The 23,595-nt window shown below is 48.3% G+C and overlaps 3 protein-coding genes across 6 annotated transcripts in view; 1 reads left to right on the forward strand and 2 right to left on the reverse strand.

The window, feature by feature from the left end:
• POLE (DNA polymerase epsilon, catalytic subunit) overlaps positions 1-6,089 on the reverse strand; it is a 30,514-nt gene extending 24,425 nt beyond the window's left edge. Inside the window, exons 1-9 of the mRNA XM_081339167.1 lie at positions 5,946-6,089; positions 5,012-5,147; positions 4,062-4,142; positions 3,512-3,556; positions 2,927-3,019; positions 2,473-2,627; positions 1,323-1,461; positions 815-895; positions 581-688 (exon numbers count right to left, since the gene is read on the reverse strand). Coding sequence (XP_081195293.1) covers positions 581-688; positions 815-895; positions 1,323-1,461; positions 2,473-2,627; positions 2,927-3,019; positions 3,512-3,556; positions 4,062-4,142; positions 5,012-5,147; positions 5,946-6,049 — 942 coding nt within the window. The 5' untranslated portion in view covers positions 6,050-6,089. The remainder of the gene's footprint in view (positions 1-580; positions 689-814; positions 896-1,322; positions 1,462-2,472; positions 2,628-2,926; positions 3,020-3,511; positions 3,557-4,061; positions 4,143-5,011; positions 5,148-5,945) is intronic.
• A 2,345-nt stretch (positions 6,090-8,434) lies between these two features.
• On the forward strand, positions 8,435-17,965 carry CCDC92 (coiled-coil domain containing 92). 4 transcript variants are annotated; one of them, XM_081339206.1, is made up of 5 exons: positions 8,435-8,727; positions 9,715-9,834; positions 15,558-15,704; positions 16,463-16,504; positions 16,854-17,965. In XM_081339206.1, exons 3-5 carry the CDS (start codon positions 15,575-15,577, stop codon positions 17,633-17,635), a joined length of 954 nt encoding a protein of 317 aa, XP_081195332.1. In that variant the 5' UTR covers positions 8,435-8,727; positions 9,715-9,834; positions 15,558-15,574; the 3' UTR covers positions 17,636-17,965. The 4 variants fall into 4 exon arrangements, with proteins under 4 accessions (XP_081195332.1, XP_081195331.1, XP_081195330.1 ...); XM_081339205.1 differs by lacking the exon at positions 9,715-9,834 and having other exon boundaries at positions 8,623-8,727; XM_081339204.1 differs by lacking the exons at positions 8,435-8,727; positions 9,715-9,834 and adding an exon at positions 10,789-10,896.
• Positions 17,966-19,212: 1,247 nt separating this feature from the next.
• The window catches only part of DNAH10 (dynein axonemal heavy chain 10), a 49,322-nt gene continuing 44,939 nt past the window's right edge, over positions 19,213-23,595 (reverse strand). Inside the window, exons 72-77 of the mRNA XM_081339166.1 lie at positions 23,313-23,444; positions 22,694-22,905; positions 22,403-22,570; positions 21,019-21,199; positions 20,178-20,323; positions 19,213-19,611 (exon numbers count right to left, since the gene is read on the reverse strand). Of these exons, the coding sequence (XP_081195292.1) occupies positions 19,465-19,611; positions 20,178-20,323; positions 21,019-21,199; positions 22,403-22,570; positions 22,694-22,905; positions 23,313-23,444 (986 nt within the window). The 3' untranslated portion in view covers positions 19,213-19,464. The remainder of the gene's footprint in view (positions 19,612-20,177; positions 20,324-21,018; positions 21,200-22,402; positions 22,571-22,693; positions 22,906-23,312; positions 23,445-23,595) is intronic.

The raw sequence follows: 23,595 nt of genomic DNA on the forward strand, positions 1-23,595 counted from the left end.
CCTTCTCCATTCTCATTTGAGGCACGCACCACCCTCTAAACAAAAGGGGTGGGCTTCTATGAACAGTTCAAGCCAACCAGCCTGAGGAAGAGGGGAGAACAGGATCAGCTGATCGAGCAGATCGTAAAGCGACCACAGGAAAAGAAGCGAAGGAATGCCAGCTCCAAATTTCAAAAACCTCCTGGCTGGAAAAATCTGCAGTCCACCTTCCCCACCATGGTCTCTTCCAGAGCCGAGTTAATAGCAATCTTATTCTTATTCTCCTTTTCCATCGGATTCTAGTCATTATACGGGACCAAATACCGAGCGGCCTAAGAGAATGGGGTTTTGAAGAAACGCCATACACAAATGCACCTGCAGCACTGTGTCTTTTACCTGCAGTGCAATCTGCAAGACCTTCTTTGACAAATACAAAATGTCACCGAGGACCCATTTGCAAACCGGCTTCACACTATGTGTTCTTCACTACTTTGCCAGCCTAGAGATCTCAGTGTATCGGTCTGGAGCTGTTCATGTTCTAAACGGCACTTTTTTGGGGGGGGACGTCGTGATTAAATTACAGGCACAACTAATGAATTACCTGGCCATCAATCATGTAGGAGATCATCATGATCTGGTCCGTTTCTGCATCAGGAAATTTTAAAGGGAGTTTTGTAGTCTCAATGTCGAAGGCAAGAACAACAGGATCCTGGAAGGAGGGTTTAAAAAAAAAAGAAAAAAAAAGTCAGGAATTTCAGAGAACGCTCCTTCCATGCAAACAACGCCATATTTCAAAGCCCGGAAATTTTAGAAAGATTTCTGGAGAAATACTCACAGGCCGTTCTACCATGTCATCTCGCCGAATAATCACAGGAGGAAAACTGCTGCCCCGGTGCTGAATGTTGTACCAGTGAGCCTGCCAAAGGATAAGAGGACCCACCGGAATTAAGTTGAGATGGAATTTGATCCCAGCCTCTATCACTCTGCTGCGAATGAAGCCATTCTGAACTTATCTTCAACCTACTAGAACTACTAACAGAAAAAAAGGAGAAGGACCCAACGGCGGTTCGTTCCAGGCAGTGGAAATGAACCGAACTTGTTTTTACGTTAGCAAAAGATCTCATATTCTATCTCTGGGGGCTCTGATTTATGTCCCTTGCAGAAAATTAAAAAAAAAATCAAATAAAATTTCAGGAGATGTTTGTAATAATAGTTTCCTTCCAAGCGTATCCCGGTATCAGCACAATTTTGGAGAGTCAAGTTGGGGGGAAGACTGTTGCACCCCCTGTGATTTCGGTCACTAGGAATCGCACGAGAGGCCGGATCAGGCCTATTGCCCTCACCACGTAAATCTTCAGATCGATGGACAGGCGGATATGGTAGGGCACATCGTACTCCCGCATGTCTACGATGTTGTCCATCTGGTCTGCAGTCTTCTTTGAGGGCTCCTCCTTGTGGGTCAGACTGTGCCCAGTGAGAGCACTAAAGGGGGGGGGGGAGAAAAAAAAGAAGAAAAGCCAGGCTTTTTTTTTTACAAGACTTCTTTGCATGCTGGCTGAGAGCAGACAGACTATGGTTGCAACACAGCATAAACGGAAACCGTGGCTCTGTGGTCTCAGCTTTCTAGCCAATTGCAATCCAAGGACGCTTTGATGTTAGAGGATGTTCCCCCGAGGACATTGCCTCCAATTCATCTCTAAGCCACTGCGAAAGCAACCTAAAGCCATATTTAATTGTTCTGCTATTAAAATCTTCTCCCTCTTTTCCCGGCATAAACCTTGCCGTTAGAACAGCCTGGGATGCCTTGCTGACCGTTTCCACAAGGACTTGGGGGGTCTACCAAGCAACTTCTGCCTGGGATCACGATGATGTTTTATCTTGAACTGCTGTCTGATTAGAGCTTTACTTGCAAGCCAAGTGTCCCACGGGCTATAAGCTATTTCTTCTGGGTCTAGTATCCAGTCTTATGAAAGAACAGATGACTTGCCTTTTGGTATTTTCTGTTTCATTTGGAAAAGCAGACAGGTTCTTGGTGCTTCACTTCCAACACAGGCGTGTCGATACTGGAAGATAAGACATCCCCATGCCAACCCCCCCCCCCCGCCCCCAATGTACCCTGGCTAATATGCCCAGAAACGTTTGAGTTCAGGGATATTTCCACATTTGTTTTAAATGATTATATCCTAGAGCAGGAGTAGGCAACCTCGGCTCTTTTATGAGTCATGGACTTCAACTCCCAGAATTCCTGAGCCAGCTATGCTGGGAATTAAAGTCCATGACTCATGAAAGAGCCGAGGTTGCCTACCCCTCTCCTAGAGAGACGAGCCAGGTTCTCTGACAGCACTGTGCACATTCTGCTCCTTTCAACAGACCAAAAGCTCTGAGCAAGGAAACAGCCCTGCTGTAATAGCCCACAGAGTGAAGGGACTGCCTGGAGCAGTTGAACTCAACGAAATTCTGCCAGAATCTGGACTTATTCTTTGACTACCCTACCTGGTCAGCAGGGTGGTGTACGTGTCCAAAACCTGGTCCCGTTCTCTGTTCTTCTTGACAGCAGGGGTAATCTCCCTGCGGACTTTTACCAGGTCATCTACTGTGTTGAAAGAAAGCTTGATATAACTTCGTTTCAGGCCAACTAGGTGATTGGGCTACAACAAAACGAAACCAAACAAAACAGAATCAAACTTTTGAGAGATTCATACGAGATGCAAGGATCATGGGGGATCAAAGCAGTTAACACCACCAAATGGGGGTACAGAAGAATGCTTTAAAAACACAGTAGCTGAAGCAAACCAGGCTCATTGTGGCAACTTTTGAGTCTTGAGAATCATTGCAGCCCCCTCTGATCAGCCAAACCACAAACAAAGTGGATTGGGATTATCACACTACGCTCTTAAGTAAAGTTGCCGTCGTATTAAAAAAAAACCTTACTGAATCCATTTCTCACCAAGTCCAGATCCTCTTTGTGTACAACTTCCAATTTGGCTATTTTTCCCTGGAATTTCTTGGAAAGGAAGGATGATACTTCTCGGTCACAACCCTAAAAAGACATTTTATATTAAATGGCTTAAGTGGAACTTATTTCTACAAACATTCAAATTCTATCCGAGCAGAAAAGCTTACAACAAATTGTCTGAACGTTTTGCAAAGGATGACGGACTTCCCACAGCGGCTGTCTCCTTGAAGTAAGATCCTATTAAAGCACAGCCATCACGCTGCTCCCATTGATGGTGAGCAAACTTTCAGAAAAAGACACTTTGTCGTTGTTAATATGTTCCTGAAGAGTCTCAATACACATATGCAAACACACAAAACCAATCTCTCAGCGTATAAACCACTAGCACACACGATCGTACACAGCAGTTATTAAGGAACAACGTCTTACTTACAATTTACTACTTTTAAGGTACAGTCCCAAATGAAGTATTTTAACAGGGTAATGTCTACTCAAGAGTGATATTACAGTGGACTGACGTCCAAATGGCTTAAGGCTTGAAACTCATCAGGGGTTGCAGGTGTAGATTAGACTCACCTTCTGGGCTGCAATGTAGAAGTATGGTCTGTAGGGCAAAGCCACCTAGGAGAGAACAAACTAAATAAGCTCTTACAAACTAAATAATTCCCGTTGCAACAGAATGGTGAAAAACACAAGATTGTGCTGATTGCTGTGGGCTCCGTTCACAATTTACACTGACAATTTGGTATATTGCTTTAATAATTCAAATGAATTTTAACACCTCTAAAAAGAACTCTCCCACATTCCAAATTGTATGTACCACTTGCTGCTTTCTCGCCAAAGCATTGTGAACAAGAGTTAGCTGCCAGTTCTGAAAAATAAAGCATTTTAACCCTCGTTTGTTAACTACGCAATTCCTAAGAATGTAAATCTTCAAATGGTCACTTGATTAGGGAAGACGCTTATTTCAAAATGCATTTGGTATTATTACATATATTAACATGTATGTGCTAAAAATCCCACCCATCACATAGCTAATCTTCTTCCAAATTTCAAGCAGGACTTTTAAAATGTACCCCTGGATAAATATCGACTTTAAGGGTCCCAGTTTAAAGACACCACCGACCTTAAATCTGCTTCCATCCTCCTGAATGAAATAATAATCTACAGCGCTGACCAAGCGTTTATCCTCATCCAAAATCTCCGTCTAAAACAAACAAAGGTTACTAAAGACATTTAATTAGAAAATCACGTTCTCCTAACATACTATTCTACAGTTAGGAGCAATCAGTTCAATGTGTTGAATAATATTTCTCCCCCCCAAAGAACTAAATTGGACGTGTAAGGAAAAGACAGTCATCCCTGAAGCTCTGAAACTGAAAAATATTTAAAAGATTATTCAAAGCCTTTTGTCACAGGTTGTAATACAAATAGTCCTTTACTTACAACCACAATTGGGTTCAGAATTTGTTGTAAGTCGGCGCAGTCATAAGGTACATACGCAATTTTATAATAACCATTTATACCTGCACTCATAAAATGAATCACCATGAATGGAATGAATCACCAACTGATGGTTTTTGTTCAAAACTGGCTGGGAATGTCACAAAAATTGTAGTCACATGACTACAGGATGCTGCAATGTTGTAAACGCAAGGAAACACGAGCCGGTTGTCCAGTGCCACAATTGCGATTACACGACTTTGGGGGTTGGTGCAACAGTAGTTAAGCTTGAAGATGGGCTGTAAAATCACTTTTGTCAGAAGTTGTTGTAATTTCATACTGTTGTTAAACATACCCGTAGAGGGGGGGGGGGGAAAGGGACAGACACCCTTTAAAAAGAAAAAAAAAGCAATTTTTCTGCCACTGTTCTAAACAGCAGCACATACTGTATATTTAAAGGAAAACATCTTAAAATCAACGTTATGTTCTTGCATATTGATACCCACAGAAAATATTCAAAATTTGGGCACAGCAACCTTCACGGCAATCACGATTAACAAGCAAACCTGTCTGGCACTTTCACCCAAAGAGCCACGTCTGAAATTTATTTCTGAAGAAGCGGGAGATTCCTACCGGGTGCATGTTGATCAGCCAGCCTGTCCGTTCCGCAGGTTCTTTCATTCTCTCGAACCCAAACCGCGCATCAATTTTGTCCGTCCACTGGCTGCGCTCTAAACGCCGGAGAGCAGAAAGCGAGGAGCCGTCATCCCTGGGGCAAGAAAACGAAAATATTTTCACCCATTTTTTAAAAAAGTCTCTAGAGAAGCCAAAGCTCAAACCTTCCAAGAAAAACGGTCTTTGGATAAATCACTAGGTAAATGGTGCTAGTTAAGACAGGATATACCGGCAGTCCTTGACTTACAATTACAACGGTGCCCACCATTTATGTTGCTAAGTGAGAGATTTGCCCCCATTTTACGACTTAGCTTGACACAGCTGTTAAGTGAATCACTGTAGTAAGTCACAAGGTTGTTAAGTGAATCTGGCTTCCCCATTGACTTTGCTGGCCAGAAGGTCGCAAAAGGGGATCCCATGACACTGCCACCGTCATAAGTATGAATCAATTGCCAACTGTCTGAATTTTGTTCACCTGACCATGCAGAGGCTGCAACGGCCGTAAGCATGAAAAGCGGTCACGAGTCCATTTTTCCCCCAGGGCACAATTGAGCCCAACGTTTCTGTTTTTAAGCGAGGACATTTCACACTTCTGTTGCTAAGGGAGCTTTGCCACGTTTTATGACCTTTCTTGCCACCGTCGTTCAGTGAATCACTGCAGTTGCTAATGAAATGGTTGCAAAGCTAACAATGTCTTTGTCAGGTCCCAAAAGTGGATCACGTGACCCCCGGGGATGCTGCAACGGTCGCTGAGTGTGAAACATGGTCTCGAGTCCTTTTCCCCAGTACGGCTGTAACTGCGAACGGTCACTAAACGGACCGTCGTAAGCCGAGGACAGCCCGGACCAAGCCCTGGCGAAGAACCCCGACCCGGTTTCGGGCTCCTCCTCACCGCGGGGTCTCCTTCTCGCCGTCTCCCGCCGAGGGCTCCGCAGCCCACCGGCGCCGCCACCCGCCGCCGCCGCCGCCGCCTCCTCTGTCCTTCCTCTGCGCCATCCTGGCCGGCTACCCGGCCGCCTCCCGGCCGCATTTCGCGCGCTGCGGAAGATCTCGCGAGACCCAGTCGCAGCTCTCGCGCCCCAAAGGTTTGTAGCTAGTGGACTTCAACTCCTAGAATCCCTGAGCTAGCTGTTCTGGCGCAGGAATTCTGGGAGTTGAAGTCCGCCATGGTTTCCCCCCCTCCCACCTCTGCCTTAAACCAATCAAATGTCTACGCCCGGGTTTCGGTGCTACGCGACGACCAATGGAAGAGCAGCTTTCTCTTTCCCTTCCTTTTCTCCAAAGAGCCGCTTCCCTCCCCCTCTGTATTCTTCCCGCCTCTCCGCTCGATTGGCTAATGCCCTGCCCTGGTCCTCTCTTCTCCGATTGGATGAAAGAAACTCCTGTCATCTTTCACGGATTCTCTGCCCTCACCCTCCCTCGGGGTGGGGGGTGGGAACAGCCAATGGTCGTAACTCGGGGCAGCCCTGGTTAATGTGGGGCAGGGACATAAGACTGAACTATTCAACAAACCATTGCTAGTTTAATTCTTCTTGCTGGGATGCTTGTGCTTCCCTGCTCTGTGTCTAGGCTGATGCAAAAGTGCACGAGCAGCGGAAGCACTGGGACACAAATGCAGGCAGTCCTCGACTTACGGCCACAATTGAGCCCCAGGTTTTTTTTTGTTGCTAAGCGAAACATTTGCTAAGTGAATTTTGCCCCGTTTTAGGTCCTTTCTTGCCACGGTTGTTCGGTGAATCACCGCCATTGGAAAGTTAGCAACCTGGTTGTTAAAGTGAATCCGGCTTCCCCGTTGAGCTGGCCGGCCAGAAGGTTGCAAGAGGGGATCACGTGACCCTGGGACGCTGAGACCGCCATGGATAGGAAGCAGTTGCTCAGTGGCTGGATTTTGATCACGTGACCACAGGGATGCAGCAACGGTCATAACATGTGAAAAAAGGTCATAAGTCACTTTTTTCAGTGCAGTTGTAACTTTCAACGGTCACTAAACAAAATAGTGTAAGTTGAGGAGTACCTGTAACACAGAAACCCACACAGTTGCAAACAACAGCAAAATATATTTGTGGGGAACTTTTTAATTGATTTGGCCTACATTGTTAAACTCTTCTTGAGCTTTGTAAAGTTGGTGCTGGAGCTAGGTATAACTTCTTCTCTTCGTTTTTTTCTCACTTTCTCTCCTTTTTTTGCTTTTCTCTCCCTCCCTTCCTAGTTTTTCCCTCCCTTCCTATTTCCCTCCCTCCCTTCCTCGCCCTCCCTTTTTCTCTCCTTCCTTCCTGCTTTGCCTTGTCTCTCGCTTATTTCCTTCCTTCCTTCTTTCTCTTCTTCCTTCTTTCCTTCCTCCCACTTTTCCTGTTTCTTTTCTTTCTTTTCCTCTTTCTTTCCTCTTCCTTCTCTCCTGCCTTGCTCTTTCCCTCCCTTTTCCAAATCTATAAGAATGGCCGCCTGTCTTTTTTTCCTTTTGCTGGCTTATCACTTTTACAATCCCGGTCAGCTTAATGCACTCTTGATCATTGCCAGAAAATGAAATTATCTTTGGGACTGGCCACATCTCCTCTGCCTGTTCATCTGACTCCTAAATGGATCCAGCTTTCAGATCTGCTGCGTCAGGATTGCTATTTACAACCATCGCTTTTAAAAGCCGGAGCTGAAGGCCATCCCATCCTGTGTCCTTCACATTTCTGAAATCAGTGAGTTTTCTTGAATCTTCGATGCACGGACGCTGACCGGTCCAACCATTAGGGGCTGAACATCTCGGAAAAGAGACCCCAACGTTTTTGCAAACATCCAGCACCCAGACTTTTGCAAGTGGAGCTGCTTGCAGCCAGGTGTCCATGCTGTTCTCTTCGGTCTGCAAAGCAGGTTTCGTATTGCAACCCATCATAGAAATTGGGTTTAAATTAAGGATGGAGTTTTACCGCCAACAGCTTGCCAGTTTCGGCTTCTCCTAATCCTAATCGATATATTATTTAAGACCGGTGGTCTTCAATTCCCAGAATTCATGCTGGCTGGGGAATTCTGGGAGTTGAACTCCACCCGTCTTAAAAGTCCCCAAGGTTGAGAAACGCTCCTATGCTTCAGCATATCCTTCAGTGACTTCCCAATTTGCTGGGCTAGCCATCAAACCCATTTCTTCATTGATCGATTGTTGAAAAAGCAGGATCGGAGGAGGGTGTTTTTTTGATCGTGCCCGGAAGTTTATTTGCAGAATGCCGATTAAAAAAAGAGAGAGAGATTTCACGAGTTGTTCTGTTTCTTTGCTTCATTATATAAAGCTGCAACCTATGTTGCCTGTGGATGATGGGAGCTGTGGTCCAAACTGGTTGGATTTGGAATCGGCGACGTATTCCTTCCCTCCGGGCTCTGGAACGCCTCGAGGCCCCGCCCCCACGTGGGCGGAGCCTTCAACGGAAAGGAAAGGAGGAAAGAAAAAAAAAAAAGAGCCCGGCAACCGCTGCCAGGGGAAGCGGCCAGCCGGTTGCCGTGGCAACGCGGCAGCTGTTTCGCCGCGGCTGCACCTGAGCCTCCGCGCCTGCGCAGTTCCCCTGCCCTCGACGTCCCCCCGTCCCCCCTCCCTCCCTCCTCCTCGCTCCCTTTGGGGAGCAGCGCCCCCTCCCCTCGGCCTCCCTCCCCCCGGCAGGACCGGAGCTGGGCGGGGGGAGCATCGGCGGCGGAGGGTGAGTATCAGAGCACCCCCCCCCGCGTTCTTCCCATCATGCACCGCGCGGAGGGTGGGGAAGGGGATGGGGGGGCTCACCAGACTCACCCCTCCTGTTTCACCCTTGGGGGGCCCCCGGGGAGAGACCCCCCCCAAGCCCCACTTGCTTGAATTACTGAGGAAGGGGAGCCCCCGCCCCAAGAGGGGAGGGAGGTGTAGGAGGGGGCGTATTTTCCTGCGGGGGGGAGACCCCCCACACACACTTAAAGAGGGACCCCTCCCACTGGGAAGCCTGAGAAGAGCCCCCTACCTCTAGATGAGGACACCCCCCCCAATATGATAAAGGAGACGGTTTTGCCCCAAGGAATGACATGTGGAGACCTCCCCCCACTTCAGGAGAGAGATCTCCCTCTGGGAAGCCTGAGGGACCCCCCCATATTAAGAAGGGTGTTTCCCCCCCCCTGGAATGACTTAGGAGGACCCTTCCCCACTTACAGAGAATGTTCTCCCTCTCTAAAGGACTTGGTGAGTACCCCTCCCAAAAAGTATGGGGGGGAAAGGGTTCCCTTATAAGGGGAGACCCTTCCCCATTAAGGGAAGACACTTCCGGTGTTAGGGAATAAGTGGACGCCCCCCCATATTCTTCAAGAAAACAAGGGGAGACCTGTCGGTCTGTCTATCCGTCCATTCATATTTATCCATCCATCCATCCATCCATCCATCCCTTATCATCCCGATCATCTCTTGTCTGTCTCAGATCTATTTTATAAAGGCCCCCCCAAGAAGAAAACGAGGCACACTTTTTCACAGGAAACAAAGCTCAAATCCCTCCCTGCTACTCAATCTGCTTCTCTGCCATTAAACAGGCGTACCAAAAGGAAGTCGCATTAACTCCGTAGCTTAACCGGGTAGCCCTCCACCACATAGCAGCAGTTCATTTACTGGCCGCTCAGAGTTACAACCGCACTGAAAGAAAAGGGACTTAAGAGCCGTTTTTTCCCCACAGTTTTTAACAACGGCGACGATTCGCTTCGCCACCGTGGCGAGAGAGGCCGTAAAACGGGGCAAAACCCACGTGACGTATTGTCTCCAGTTAGCAAGAGAAATTTTGGGCTCCGGTGTGGTCGTAAGTTGGGGACCACCTGTATTCATCTAACTTCATCCTCCAGGTTTCCCTGCCCCTCCCCTCCGGCTTCAAAACCCACCTGCAGAATATAATTGTTAGCTGCTGGGGGGGTGGGTTTAATCTTTTTTAAAAAAAAAAAAATGGGAAGAATCACTCCAGGTTTCTCTTTAGAGAAAGGGAGGGTCCGGAAGGGCAGCGACAGAGGATGGGAAGGAGAGTGGGACCCCTCCCCTTAATACACACACACAAACACACACACACACACTTTCCTTTGCAGCGTGGACCAGTCCCACGACATAAGGTGGGAAGATTGTGGCACGCTTGTGATGCTCCAGCCTCAGCTGGGTTTTCTTAACCTTCCTGGAAATGAGAGCAGCCAGAACAAGTCAAGCTTCTGGCTAGAATGGTGCCCCTCCCTCTCCTCTTCTCTCCCCCCCCCTTTCCCGGCTGGCAAGCTAGCTGGCTGGCTGATATTCTGCATGCTTCTTCAGCCGAAGGTGGGACATCGTGGGGATGGGAGGGTCTCCGCTTTTGTTAACCACTGGAGGGAAAATGCGAACTCCGCTGCCGGAGTGGTTTGGCTGCTAAGTCTTAGCAATGTGCTGGAAACGGGTAATTTAAGGAAAAGGCTCCGGGATGGGTGGGTGGGGTGCTTGGAAAGTCCAAGGGTGGATCGTTAAGTTCATTGTCTGCATTGCAGGTGGAAAAAGAGACCGCATCTTTTTTTGAGGGGGGATGTTTGATACGTGTGCAGACGAAACTGCTTTGCTTTCGCTTCCTTCTTACGCAGCAAGAATTCGCTCCCGGGGTAACACTACACTGCAGTCGGTGGCACTGAATGGGCCGTGCGTCTCCCATCCTCCTGGGGTTTCCTGGGAGTGTAAATCGGGAGCAGGGACTTTTGAGAATGCTCGCGTAAGGGGGTGAGTTTGTCGGGGGGGGGCTACTTTTCATTCTGTTTTTTAGCAGAAAGACTGCGTGTTCGAGAGCATCGGATCGGTCTCTTTGGATCCCAACTGAAAATTGAAAATTGAACGGCAGTGGCTTTCTTCCCTTGCAACGGTAGTTTGGGGAGTCTTGATGGCTGTTTGCTCTCAGCTGCAAAAATTAGGCAGCTGTGCCGTGAGGGAGGGGTTGCCTGCGTACAGCTAGGGGTGCCATAAAAACATGGAATATTAGCTCTCGACTAGGGTCAGACTCTGGAACTTTTTTCATGAATAATCTCATGGCGTTCCCACATTCTACCTTTTGAATGCATCGCTCGAAGCTTTCTCGTTTCAAAGGCTGTTGCTTTTTCACTGGTCCAGGGATGAACTTGAAGATCGTGGCTACGAAGTGCTGAATGGTAGCCGGGCAGTTGTGAGTCCGGTGGCTGAAAGCAGACTCTGCTCTTTTGTGAGGTTATAAAGGACGGAAAACACGGCAACCGCCACGGCAGGAATAAACGGCTCAGATTTTCTCTAGGTGAAGCCACCTAGGCAGAGGGGTGAGGTCTTACAAACTTCCAGAAAGTTAGAAGGTGGCGTTAAGAGGATATTTCGTGCAGAACTGTGGCCTTACAAGCTGTAGGTAAGCATGTCTCCCAAGTGTCGGTAACGCTGGTGAACTTTGCAACCACCTTTAAGCTGATTTTATAATATTTAATTGGATGAAGCCAGATGGTGTCACCGCTTGTTTGTCAGAGGCAGCTAATATTTCAAGCGAGTAATTAACAGTCAGCGCACCCATAGGCATTCACACAGACTTGTGGGTGGCGTGGAACAGCGCCCCGTCATATGAGTGTTTGGGATTGGAGCAATTAGAACTGAGTTTGTGACTGTCAATTTAGGGTCTTCCTCAAAGAGAACTCTTTCCTGTAAGAGCTGGAGGCTAAATTTTGCTATCTTTGTCTGTTTCAGATGGTTTGGGTTTTTTTACTGCAGTGCACAGCCCCAAATCCTATTCTTTGAAGCAAAGAGCCCTGCTGGGTCTTGCTAACCATCATATCTCGGCTTTCCAAGACTCAGCTCTGGAAGGCTATTGCGCATTACTGTCTATTTCCATGAGCCAGTTTGCTATCATAGGGCAGTTATTATTTGATTTCTGCAGCTGCCCATCTTGGTTGGGTGATGGCTCTGAAGATCTGGGTGGGGCCCGGCAGTCTTAACAGCAGCATTAGGAGATCTAGACTCTTGGCCACTTCCCTCTTCCTGTTTAACTGGACTTGTTGATTCGCTGGTACATCATTATTAATCAAACCACCTTAAAAAAAGGAGCATCTTTTTCTTGTTGGGCCATTTGATTTGCAACATGTCTCTCATAAAAGATGGAATTGATGGGAAAACTCTATTTTTCCAATCGGGAAGACGATTTATAAAAACACGCAGGCTTTTAAAGAGAAGGTTCCCATTGTTGCAGTTTTTCACGGTAGAAGGATGGGTGAATAAATGGAACGGCCCAAGAGGAGGCATCCCCGGTGGATTGCTCGGTTCTGCCGAATAGCCCAGTTTGGCATTTGCCAAAATCTCGTCTGCACTATGCTGTAAGCTGGTGGCAAGTTGCCACGCTGGGTTGCGAGCTGCCAGCTTTGGAGTCCTTCCCCAGGATAGGTAGGGCTTGTCTGTATTTCCAGAAAGTGTTTGAAAAAGCAGGCGAGATTAGCTCATCCTTTTGTCCTCTTAATTGTTCTCCCTTTCCTGTTCCATCACTGTCTTGTCACAGGGGCTAAAAATAAACTCTGCAGAGACATTAAGACGTTTTGCAGGTTGATTGGAAAGGAACCAGAGAGGTCTGTCTGGAAAGCTAGGAGGGGGAAAGAGCCCGCAGGACTGATTGAACGAGCCACTGCATTCAAAAAAAGGGGACAGTCGGTCTTGGCCTCAATTATTACAGCTTTCGAAAAGAGCTGGAACGTTCTTAGCATCGTGTGTGTCTGTCTGCCCGTCTGGATATTGGTCACCTCAGTTTCTCTTATGACTTTAACTTGGTTACTGAGTTTATCCATTTCTCTGGATCTTCAGTAACAGAGTTGGACCTGGGAAGTCATCTAGTCTAACCACTGCTCTTGCTGTTTCTCCTAAAATGGCTGTGCAGTCTCTTCTTAAAGACCTCCAGTGATGGAGCACCCACAACTTCTGACGGTTAATTGTTCTCACTGTCAGGAAATTTCTCCTTTGTTCTAGGTGGCTTCTCTCCTTGATGAGTTTCCATCCGTTGCTTCTTGTCCTGCCTTTGGTGCTTTGGAAAATGGGTTGACCCCCCACCCACCCACCCCTTCTTCTTTGTGGCAGCCCCTCAAATCCTGGGATACTGCTGTCATGTCACTCCTCGTCCTTCTTGTCTCTAGACTGGCCATACCCAATTCCCGCAACCCTTCTTCATAGGTTTTTTGTCTCCAGGCCTTTTGCAAATTCTCAACCTCTTTTTTGTAACGTGATGACCAAAACTGGATGCAGTATTCCAGGTCTGGCCTTACTAAGGCTGCTGCCACAGCCAAAGGTTGAGAAAAGAATTCTCAAACCCAAAGTTGATCTGTAGCCTTCTGTAGAGTTGGTCCAGGTCTCCTGATCCTGGGGCAATTCGTGTAGGTGGGGTGGCAATACATTTTAATGACTTCTGTTCCCTGCAAGCTCCTGGCTTTTGAAAGAAAAATAAAACCACAGGGAATAACCTTGGGCTCTCCTACACCAGGGGTAGGCAACCTCGGCTCTTTTATGACTCATGGACTTCAAATCCCAGAATTCCTGAGCCAGCCATGCTGAGGGGAAAGGGAGTGGTTTCCAAGCTGAGCCATGCCAGCTCAGGAATTCTGGGAGTTGAAGTCCATGAGTCATAAAAGAGCCGAGGTTGCCTACCCCTGTCCTACACCCTCCAAGTTGGCCTAGGCCAGGGAGAGTGAGAGAGAGAGAGAGAGAGAGACGAAGTAGAAAGGTCAGCATCGACCTACCATTAAATTCTGACCAGATTCATTAGTTAGGAAGGAGAGCTGGGTAGCAGCATGTTCTGGAAACATTGCCGAGATAATGGATGAAGCCATTGACCTGCCAAGGAGCATCTTTTATACTTCGTGGAGAATCAGTCTTAAAATCGAGATCATATGACTTGCATAAAGCAGATTCTCTTCCCTCCAGCTACGAAGCCACTCTCGACTCTGATGGGCGAGTCACACCGTGCTGCGCTTTGTCACCTGATTTTTTTTTCCCCGGGGGTGGGTGGGAGCAGAGGGGAGTATGCAGCAAGGCATTAGCGGAGGCAGTAAAGCTTTCAGCTCTACAGACCAGGTTGCTTCTTCCAGGAAGATAATGTAACCTGAGAAATGTCTAGAAGGCATGGGTCTGGGGAGGGGAAAAACAGGGTGATCTCTTTGGAGAAACCATTTCCCCCCCCCCACAAACACACTCCCTTTGATCCAGGGTCTTTACTGGGGGTGAGATGATAGTTCCAATATCTGAGGGGCTGCCACAAAGAAGAGGGGGTCAACCTATTCTGCAAAGCACCAGAAGGCAGGGCAAGAAGCAACGGATGGAAACTCAAGGAGAGAAGCAACCTAAGGAGAAATTTCCTGACAGCGAGAGCAATTTAACCAGTGAAACTGCTTATCCCCAGAAATTGTGGGTGCTCACAACCAAATGGACAACCATTTCTCCGGAATGATGTAGGGCTTCCTGCCTGGGCAGGGGGTTGGACTAGAAGACCTTCTAGGTCCCTTGCAACTCTTGTTATTCTGTTAAGAGCTGTTCTAACTTCTTTGGAGAACCATGTCCTTGTCTTCAAAATGTCCCTTTGATGGAGGTCTCTTGTTAGACCTGGCTCAAAATGTTCGGGAGTGTCTTGCTTTAGCAGTGCTCCAAACCAGATCCTAACGGCCTTCAGTCTCTATTGTGTGAAAGGAAGGGTTGTCATGGGTTGAGACTTCCATCCGCCTGGTGGGACCCCAGTGGGCTTTGGAGGTGGTTTGGGCAGCTCAGGTGTTAGGCCTTGGCTTCTCCATCCTTGCCTTCAAGGACAAACGTCCTGGCAGGGAATCGCTGGAACTGTAACGTTCACTGCTCGGGGATAATGTTGATGTCCCGACAAACTCGGGATATGACCTTCCATTCCAGAATTTCCTTGCAGGTATCTATGGAGGTACGCAGGTATCAATCGTCCAGGTCACGATCGTCCCTAAGGTGCTTCTTCCAAATTGGACTTGCTTGGGTTCGGTTTTTTTTTTCTTTCTTTCTTTCTTGAAAACATTGCGCTTCTCATCCAAGAAGCTGCTTCACTTCCTTGCAGATACTTGGCATTACTTTAAGATGGATTTTTGCTGGCGTTGAGGAACGTTTGTTTGGTCGTCTCGAGGATGAGGGGGATCGGAAGCCAACCCGGCTGATTCCTCCTTTGAACCCCACTTCAGAGTTCCTCTGGTGTCAATTCCGTAAATGCGGGGATTGAACTAAAGAGCCCTGGGCAGTGTCTTCCCCCTCCCTCCCTCCCTCTCACCCATTGTGACCACACAGTTATCCCATGCAGGCGGAGAGTTCTACAGGTGGTGAGTTTCAACTGAAATCTCAGCGATGGTAAAGACGGGAAGGATCCTTCCCAATTTCCAATTCTCTGTGGACCCTGGCAACTCGCCTTTTCCGTAGGCTTGCGCAGATCCGTCTCCCCCTGGCTTCCTTTTTGACCTCTTCTCCTTTCCTGCCTTCTGCATCATCTAAACGGGTGCTCCTTCCTTCCTTCCTTCCTTCCCTCCCTCCCTCCAGGTTGGCTGGATGCCAGGATGGCAGCACTGAACCTGGAGAACCAGCTGCACAGCGCCCAAAAGAATCTGCTTTTTCTCCAGAGGCAGCACGCCGATACCCTCAAGGGCCTGCATGCCGAGATCCGCCGCCTGCAGCAGCACTGCACAGGTACCGAGAGACCTCGGCGGACTTTTAAGATGTACAGGTAGTCCTCGACTTAATGGTCACAGTGGAGCTCAAAATTTCAGTGGCTCAGTGAGACGTTTCTTAAAGGGAGTTTCGCCCCATTTCACATTCTTTCTGGCCACGGTTGTTGAGTGAATCCCTGCAGTTTTCAATTAGTGGCCTGGTTGTTAAGCGAATCTGGCTTCCCCCATTGACTTTGCGTGTCAGGAGGTCACAAAAGGGGATCACGTGATTCCCCCCCCCCGCTTTTCCCGGACACGGCAACCATCATAAATAAATATAAACCAGTTGCCGAGCATCCGAATTTTAACGGTCGTAACTCTGCGAAATGGTCACAAGTCACCTTTTTGAGGGTCGTTGTAACTTTGAACCGTCACTAAATGAACTTTGAAGTCGAGGACTACCTGTCCTTGCTGGCTGGGGAATTCTGGGAGTTGAAGTCCACCCATCTTGCAAGATGTGTCGCCTTTTCAAGCAACTGGGCTGATAACACATTTTTTTTTTGGTATTTCTTTTGGGCAGAGGGAGCGTCTATTGGCTGCTTATAGCATTTACAAATAAGGAGATAAAAGCGTCACGTAACTAAAGTAGGTTTCCCAGGGTGGAGATTGGTCACGAAAGTCTGCAAGTCCTCGTTCATAAAGCATTGTTTTGTTTTCTGGAAAGGCCCGTTAGTGTCCTCTGGGTTTCATTTGTGGGTTGCCCGTTCTAGAGTGTCTTAACTCTCGTCTGTTTTTCAGATCTGACCTACGAGTTGACTCTCAAAAGTTCAGACTTGACAGGTGAGGAATCAGAACGCATTCGGGCATACCCTCCTTCCGAGCTTAAGGTATTCTTCATACATTGTGGAAGGTGCATTTTCACCCCTGCTGTTTTTATTAGATGTTGGAGTCTGAATCAAATTCCATTCTTTTCTCTGCATTTCCTCGCTGGCCACCTTGGCAAAGTCTTTTTGCAGGGAAGGCAGAGGAATGCAACGTTCGCCTGCGGTGATTTCTTTCCCCAAGAGCGGCCCACGTGGAAAACCGTTCTGCTTCTGGCTTGAGTTCTTAGCTGGCTTTGTGCGGAAAGCCGGGACGGTCTTGAGTCTCTTGGAAGTAAACCCTTCTTCTCCTCTTCTCCCTCTTTCAGAAAATGGGATTTCGAGGAGCGAAGAGCTCAGAAGGAAATGCGAAGAACTCGAGGCCCAGCTCAAAGCGAAGGAGATGGAAAACAATGAATTATTAAAAGAGCTCGAGCAAAAGAACGCCATGATCGCGGTGCTGGAGAACACCTTCAAGGAGCGGGAGAAGAAATACTTGGAAGAATTAAAAATGAAAAGCCATAAATTAAACATGCTCTCCAGCGAACTGGAGCAGCGGGCCAGCACCATTGCCTACCTAACCACCCAGCTCCACGCCACGAAGAAAAAACTCATGAGCTCCAGCGGCACGTCGGACAGCTCTCCGTCCGGAAGCCCCGTGCTCTCCGGCTACAAGCCCGCTCCTCCCAAAGAGAAGCTTCCAGAAACGCCACGGCGCAGGATGAAGAAGAGCCTGTCCACGCCGCTCAACCCCGAGTTCGAGGAGGCCTACCGATTAGGCTCGGAGAGCCGTAAACTGCTGCTGCGGGAGCCGGTCGATGCCATGCCCGACCCCACGCCCTTTTTACTGGCCAGAGAATCCACTGAGCTGCACCTTCCGAAGGAGAGGCCTTTAGTCATACCCCCCATCCCGTCTGAGCGCACGTCATCCGAGCCCCACAGCCCGGCCCGGGAGAGGCAGCACAAGAGCCACGTGGGGGTGGCACACCGCATCCATCACGTCCCACCTCCCCAGCCCCACCAGCCGCCCGAGGTGGAGACGCTGGCCGTGGACCAGGTGAACGGGAGCAAAGTGGTTCGGAAGCACTCGGGGACAGATCGGACTGTTTGAACCGGGCGCTTCGGAGGGGGACTCTCGGCGGTCAGCAGATGGGTCAGGCTGCCCCTCCCTCCCCTCTTCCGAACGCCCCCCCCGTCGTGCATGCCAAAAACCTTTCCAGAACTAGAGTAACTTCTTCCTCACCTGTTCCTATTGCAGAGTTATCTACCTAATGAAACGCTGTAGCCAAACTCAGGTGTGTCTGCCTGAATTGCTTGCTTCCGAGGCTCCTTCGTTTATCCGGGGTGCACCGACGGGCCCGCGCCTGGGGCTTCCAGGGCCCTGCCGCGCTGTGTGTGTGTATCGGCTCTTAACAGTAAAGCCTTTCCTGTCTGTCTGTCACTTCGCACAGTGGTGATACAATTCTTATTTTCGGGCGTGGGGTGGAGCCCCGCACGGGTGCGAGGGGTGTGGTGGTGGTGGTGTAAGAATGAAGAGCAGCCAAATGAGAGAGAAACCCCCCCCTCCCCGTACACACTGTCTGCCTTTCCAGCATGAAGTCTCGATCACAGAGTTTCTTTTTTCTGTTCAGGTTTTTATCTAGTAATCTACTGAAATCCCAACAAACTCTCTTTTGCTAATCCAGCTGAGCATGTTTGTGTCCTTTGTTGAACATGTGGAGGAGAATCGGAGGGGGGTGGTGGAAGGGGGCCGGGGAGGAAGAACGAATGCCCACCACTGCACGGTGGAAGGGGGTCTCTGTTGGAGATGGAGAATAAAGCAACTATTGGGCTGGTTACAAGGGCCCTCTGAAGGCCGGCTGGAGGATAGGAATAACAAAAGTGGGAAGGGCCCTTGGAGGTCTTCTAGTCCAACCCCCTCTTCAGGCAGGAGAGCCTATACCATTTCAGACAAATATTTGTGCAATCTCTTTGGAAAAACCTCCAGTCATGGAGCACCCACATCTAAAGGAATAAGATTGCTTTTATTCCAATAAAAGCTTATGATATTCCTTTTGTGGTGGTTTTTTTTTAAATGTTTAGGGCAGTTTCTCAACTATGGCCACTTGAAGACCTATGGACGTCAACTCCCAGAATTCCCCAGCCAGCGTCTGCTGGCTAGGGAATTCTGGGAGTTGAGGGCCACGGCTCTTCAAGTTGCCAAGAGTGAGAGACCCTGATTTAGGTAAGTGTTTAATGAATGACAAGAGGCCCATACTTTGAACATGATAGTGTTTTAAAAGGCATGGCCTTAACCAGCAACGTTTCGGAGCTCACTTATTTCTGGGTCAAATTTTACTGCCCAGCATCTGCTGCAAACATTTGGGAGGAATGCACTGTGAAATTTTTTTTTAAAAAATGCCCTTAACCTTTCTTACAGTCCTGCAGATTAAGGAAACAATCTTACTGGTGCAATTTCACCAGACACGGTTTAAAACGGCTTCCACACCGAGAAGAATTGGCTAAAGGAAGACCGAATAAATTCATTTTCAAGGCAGACGGACAAGTTAATCTGCGGTAGCAAAAAGAGGGGCGTTTTGTGGAACCGTACCAAGTCACGTACCTATTTTGGGAGATGATAGCGGATTCCTTAACTTTCCTGTTTGCCGCCTTAGTTTTAAATCCCCATACTACATCTTTTACGCCAAACACATTTGCAGAGTTATTTATTGATATAAAGTGCAACGTATAAATATTTGTTGTTGTTGTTTTTTAAAAAAAGGAACAAGAAACGGTAACTGAAAATCAAAACAAACCTGCAAAATAAAACTTTGCAATCGGGAAGCCTCCAGCGGCTAGAGGAAGGCTGGGATTTTCAACTGCCGCCTTCCTTCGCTTTTTCCAAAAAAATAAAAAAATAAAATAAAGGTTAGCAGAGCTATAGCATGGCTGCGCCGCTGCTTAATCGGCATTTAAAGTCAGGGAAACCCCTTGGAGGACCCAGTGAGAAATATGCCTTGTGGTATATAGATCAGCTTCAAACACCAAGCCGACCCCCATAGCATTTCTCCGCATGGATGTCGTGTAGACTGGCGTCCGGAAAGTGTTCTTAAAAAAACAACAACACAACCATCACGATGTTGATGTTAAAAAAGCAGACAAAACCTATAGACGTAAACCACTGTAGCTCAGGGTTGAGCTGTGGTTTTCTTGGTGGTCTCTGAGCTGGGTGGTTTTCTTGCAGGCGTTTCACGACCCATCTAGGCAACATTATCAGTGCTAGAAGGGAGTGGGGGGGTTTTCTTCACTGTTTAGATAGAGGCAGTAAACAACCCCCTCATCAAGGAACTGACAACGCCACAAAAACGGTAAACAGCCCCCTAATCGAAGGACCAGGAAGACCGCTCCCACCTACACTGATAGGGGCAAGTCTCTTGTGTATAAATAGAGAGCGAGCCCCCACTCCCTCTAACACTGATGATGTTACCTAGTAGGGTCATGAGATGTCTTCAAGAAACCCACCAAGCTCAAAGAGTGCCAAAGACCCCACCGTTGCCATACCACAGGGAAAGAGAAGGTCATTCCTGTCTGGGAGAGAATGTCCTGCCTTCACCCCCCACCCCCTCCCCATCCCCCCGGTATTCTAAGTCAAAAACTCAACCTCAGCTCGTTACCTGCAGCTTCAGCCGATGAGCCTCGATGGGGATGATCTTCAGGATGGGCAAATCGACAATCAGCACTTTGGGCTTGCTCCTGATGAGGCAGCCGTTCTCCAGGTCCCAGTCAGCCCCCTCTAAGTACAGGCCGGAGACAAAACACCCTGGGGAGAAGAGAAAGGAGGGGGCCGGCCCTGAGAGATAGAGCATCCTCAGCGTCCTCCTTTTTTTAGAAATGCTGCACCCCCTCGAAAAATACAGGACTTGAGGACACGTGGCAGCTGCCCAGAGTTGTGGAGAGTCAGACAGCATGTAAGATTTAATCAATCTTATTTATTAATTATTAATAAATTAATTTATTAATTTATTAATTATTATTATTATTATTACAGCAAGATCCATAAGGTTCGTCAATTGCGCAATTCATTCTATGACTGGTTGTCCCAATACATTGTTCCACGAGTCCCTGCTGAAAGGCCTAGTTCGCCCCTGTTTTTCACACAACCGTTGCGGCATCCCTGTGGTGACGTGATCAACATTCGGCCCCTTGGCAACTGGCTCACATTTACGACGGTCACGGTGTCCCGGGGTCAGGTGATTTCCCCCTTTGGCCACCTTCCGGTAAGCAAAGTTAATGGGGAAGCCAGATTCGCTTAACAGCCGTGTTACTAACTGAAGCCCTGCAGTGGCTCACTTAACATCGTTGGCAAGGAAGGTCGTAAAAGGGGAGGGGGACGAAGCTCATTTGACAACCGCCTTGCTTAGCAACGGAAATGTTGGGGGGTCATCGACCTGTAGCAACCTGTTCAGCATCAGCTCTGTGGGCTTCCTGAATGCCAGGGCCCGGGGGACGCCTTACCTTGGCCTGGCCGCTCTGTGACCTCGTCCGCAGTCCGGTACTTGGTCACTTGGGTGTACAAAGTGGAGCGGTCGAGCGGCCAGCCGTTCTTTCTGCAGGTGGCTTGGACGAGCGCCGTGAGGTAGGACTCAGGGATATGCAGCCCCGACAACCACATGACACTGGGCTCACTTTCTTCAACCTAAGGACAGCAAGAAACTCGGTTTGGCTCTTCCCCAGGGTAAACCAGGTTACTCAGAACCCAGCACAGCTCTCTGCGCCTGTGTGTGTGTGTGTGTATTACAGAATGACATTAACTGGGTCATTCCCCGCTAGACAGAGCTCGATGTTCTCCAGTGTCTCCTGGAGTTGGCCGGCCAATCAATTTAAATGAATAGTAATAAACCTGGAGAAAATCACAGAGTAGAAATGCCGGCAACTAGAAGTAGAATAATATATTAAAAAAAGCACAGGCAGGATCAAGAGTGATAGGCTTAGGGGCAATCCCCCCAAAAAACCTGGAGTGCCATTTTGAGCACCATCGGCATTGACTAAAATCTCCATCAGTCAATTGCAATAAGCAGCTTGACTTGGAGTTGACATCCTGGGATGAATCTTCTTTTAACACCGTGATTATTCACATTTGCCTCTTCCAGGTCCTTGGGAAGGACTTGGAGAGGTGGACAAAGCCAAATCCAGTCAAAACATCTGGTTGATTGTGTGACCAAACATAATAGTAATAATAACAATTCTTTCCATCATTGTTAGTAGCCCTTTTAGCTGATATAACAGAATAACAGAGTTGGGAAGGTCCTTGGAGGTATTCTAGTCCAACCCCCTGCTCTGGCAGGAGACCCTATATCATTTCAGAGAAATGGCTGTCCAGTCTCCTCTTAAAAACTTCCAGTGTTGGAACATTCACCACTTCTGGAGGCAGGTTGTTCCACTGGTTAATTGTTCTAACTGTCAGGAAGTTTCTCCTTAGTTCTAGGTTGCTTCTCTCCTTGGTTGGTTTCCATCCGTTGCTTCTTGTCCTGCCTTCAGGTGCTTTGGAGAATAGCTTGACTCCCTCTTCTTTGGGGCAACCCCTGAGATATTGTAAGACTGCTATCATGTCACCCCTCGTCCTTCTCTTCATTAAACTAGACACACCCAATTCCAGCAACCGTTCTTCATATATTTTGACCTCCAGTCCCCTAATCATCTTTGTTGCTCTTCTCTGCACTCTTTCTGGAGTCTCAACATCTTTTTTACATCGTGGTGATCAAAAACTGGATGCCGCATTCCAGGTGTGGCCTTACCGTGACATTATATGCCAGAGTGACCTTAGCATGCTCCGCTACCCCAAAGTACAGACCTCTCCCCCACTTAACAAAGGTGCTGCAAAGGCGTCTTGTCGACTTACCCACGATGTGTATTGGAGAAACCTGTTCTTAAAATAAATCATCCAGTTGCCGAGGGTCTTCAGCGTCTCGGGAGCCAACTTCCTCCAGATGTTTGGAATCTGACCATTGAAGAGAGCCCGGGCCACTTCATCCAGTTCGTTGCTCATGCCAACCTCCCCAGCCAAGGCCTGAGCAGAAGACACACAGGATGGTTGGACCACTTGCCACTCAAGGTGGAAAAAAAATAAATAAAACAAAGGGGGAGGGTTTAGAGGGAGTGGGAGGGGTGGGCAAGATGGTTCCCTGCTTACTCTCTGCAGCTCAGCCAAAGACCTGGTCATCCGGACGATGAGTTTGTTGAACCTTTCCAGTTCCTGCAGCAGCACCACCGTCGTTGGCGAGATGTCGATGCCCAAAGCCTTCCGGATATGATCGAGATCGAAGATCTTGGGCATCTTGTTCTCAATGTCCTTGGCAACCTGACTGATGTACTCATCCCGGCTGATCCCCACACCGGATTCCCCTAAAAGCAGGACAAAGAGATCGGATGGTGGAGGGACGTCAAGAATCTCTTTGGTCAGGTGATGACGAATCCAACGTTGCAAAGTGGAAAAAATATCTGCTGATTGGGGAGGGGTTTGGGTTTTTTGGGTTCGTACAGGTAGTCTTCAACTTACAACGGTTCGTTCAGCGACCGTTCAAAATTACGACGGCCTTGGAAAAAGTGACTTGTGACCATCCTTCACATTACAACCATTGCAGCATCCCCCACGATCACGTGATCAAAATCCAGAGGTTTGGCAACCGACCCATACTGAGGACGCTTGCGGTGGCCTGGGAATCGTGTGATCACGTTCTGCGACCTAGAGCCTCAACAGTTCCGAAGCCCACTCTTTTCTATTTTGCCTAATTCTGTTGAACATGTCCTACCTGTTTGGGGCTGTAGGTCCAGGAGATGTGACCACATGCCTCGGGCTGCTTGAGTATAGTACCCAATTTCAGCATTCGGATGTAGGCCGAACACTTCGGGCGTGTTGGCCAGTGGTAGGGACTCAATCTCTTCTGTGGAAGGAAGTCGCAGAAAGAGTGGGATTGAAGAGGCGGAGACTCCATTTGCTTCTGGGGAACGTATTTTCCCGCCAGCTAAATTTGTAACACCTGCCCTGATGGGGCTTCAATATAGAATTACATTTTTAAAAAAACATGTACGTAC

Source organism: Vipera berus (assembly GCF_964194415.1).
Source record: "Vipera berus genome assembly, chromosome: 14".
NCBI classification, from domain to species: domain Eukaryota; kingdom Metazoa; phylum Chordata; class Lepidosauria; order Squamata; family Viperidae; genus Vipera; species Vipera berus.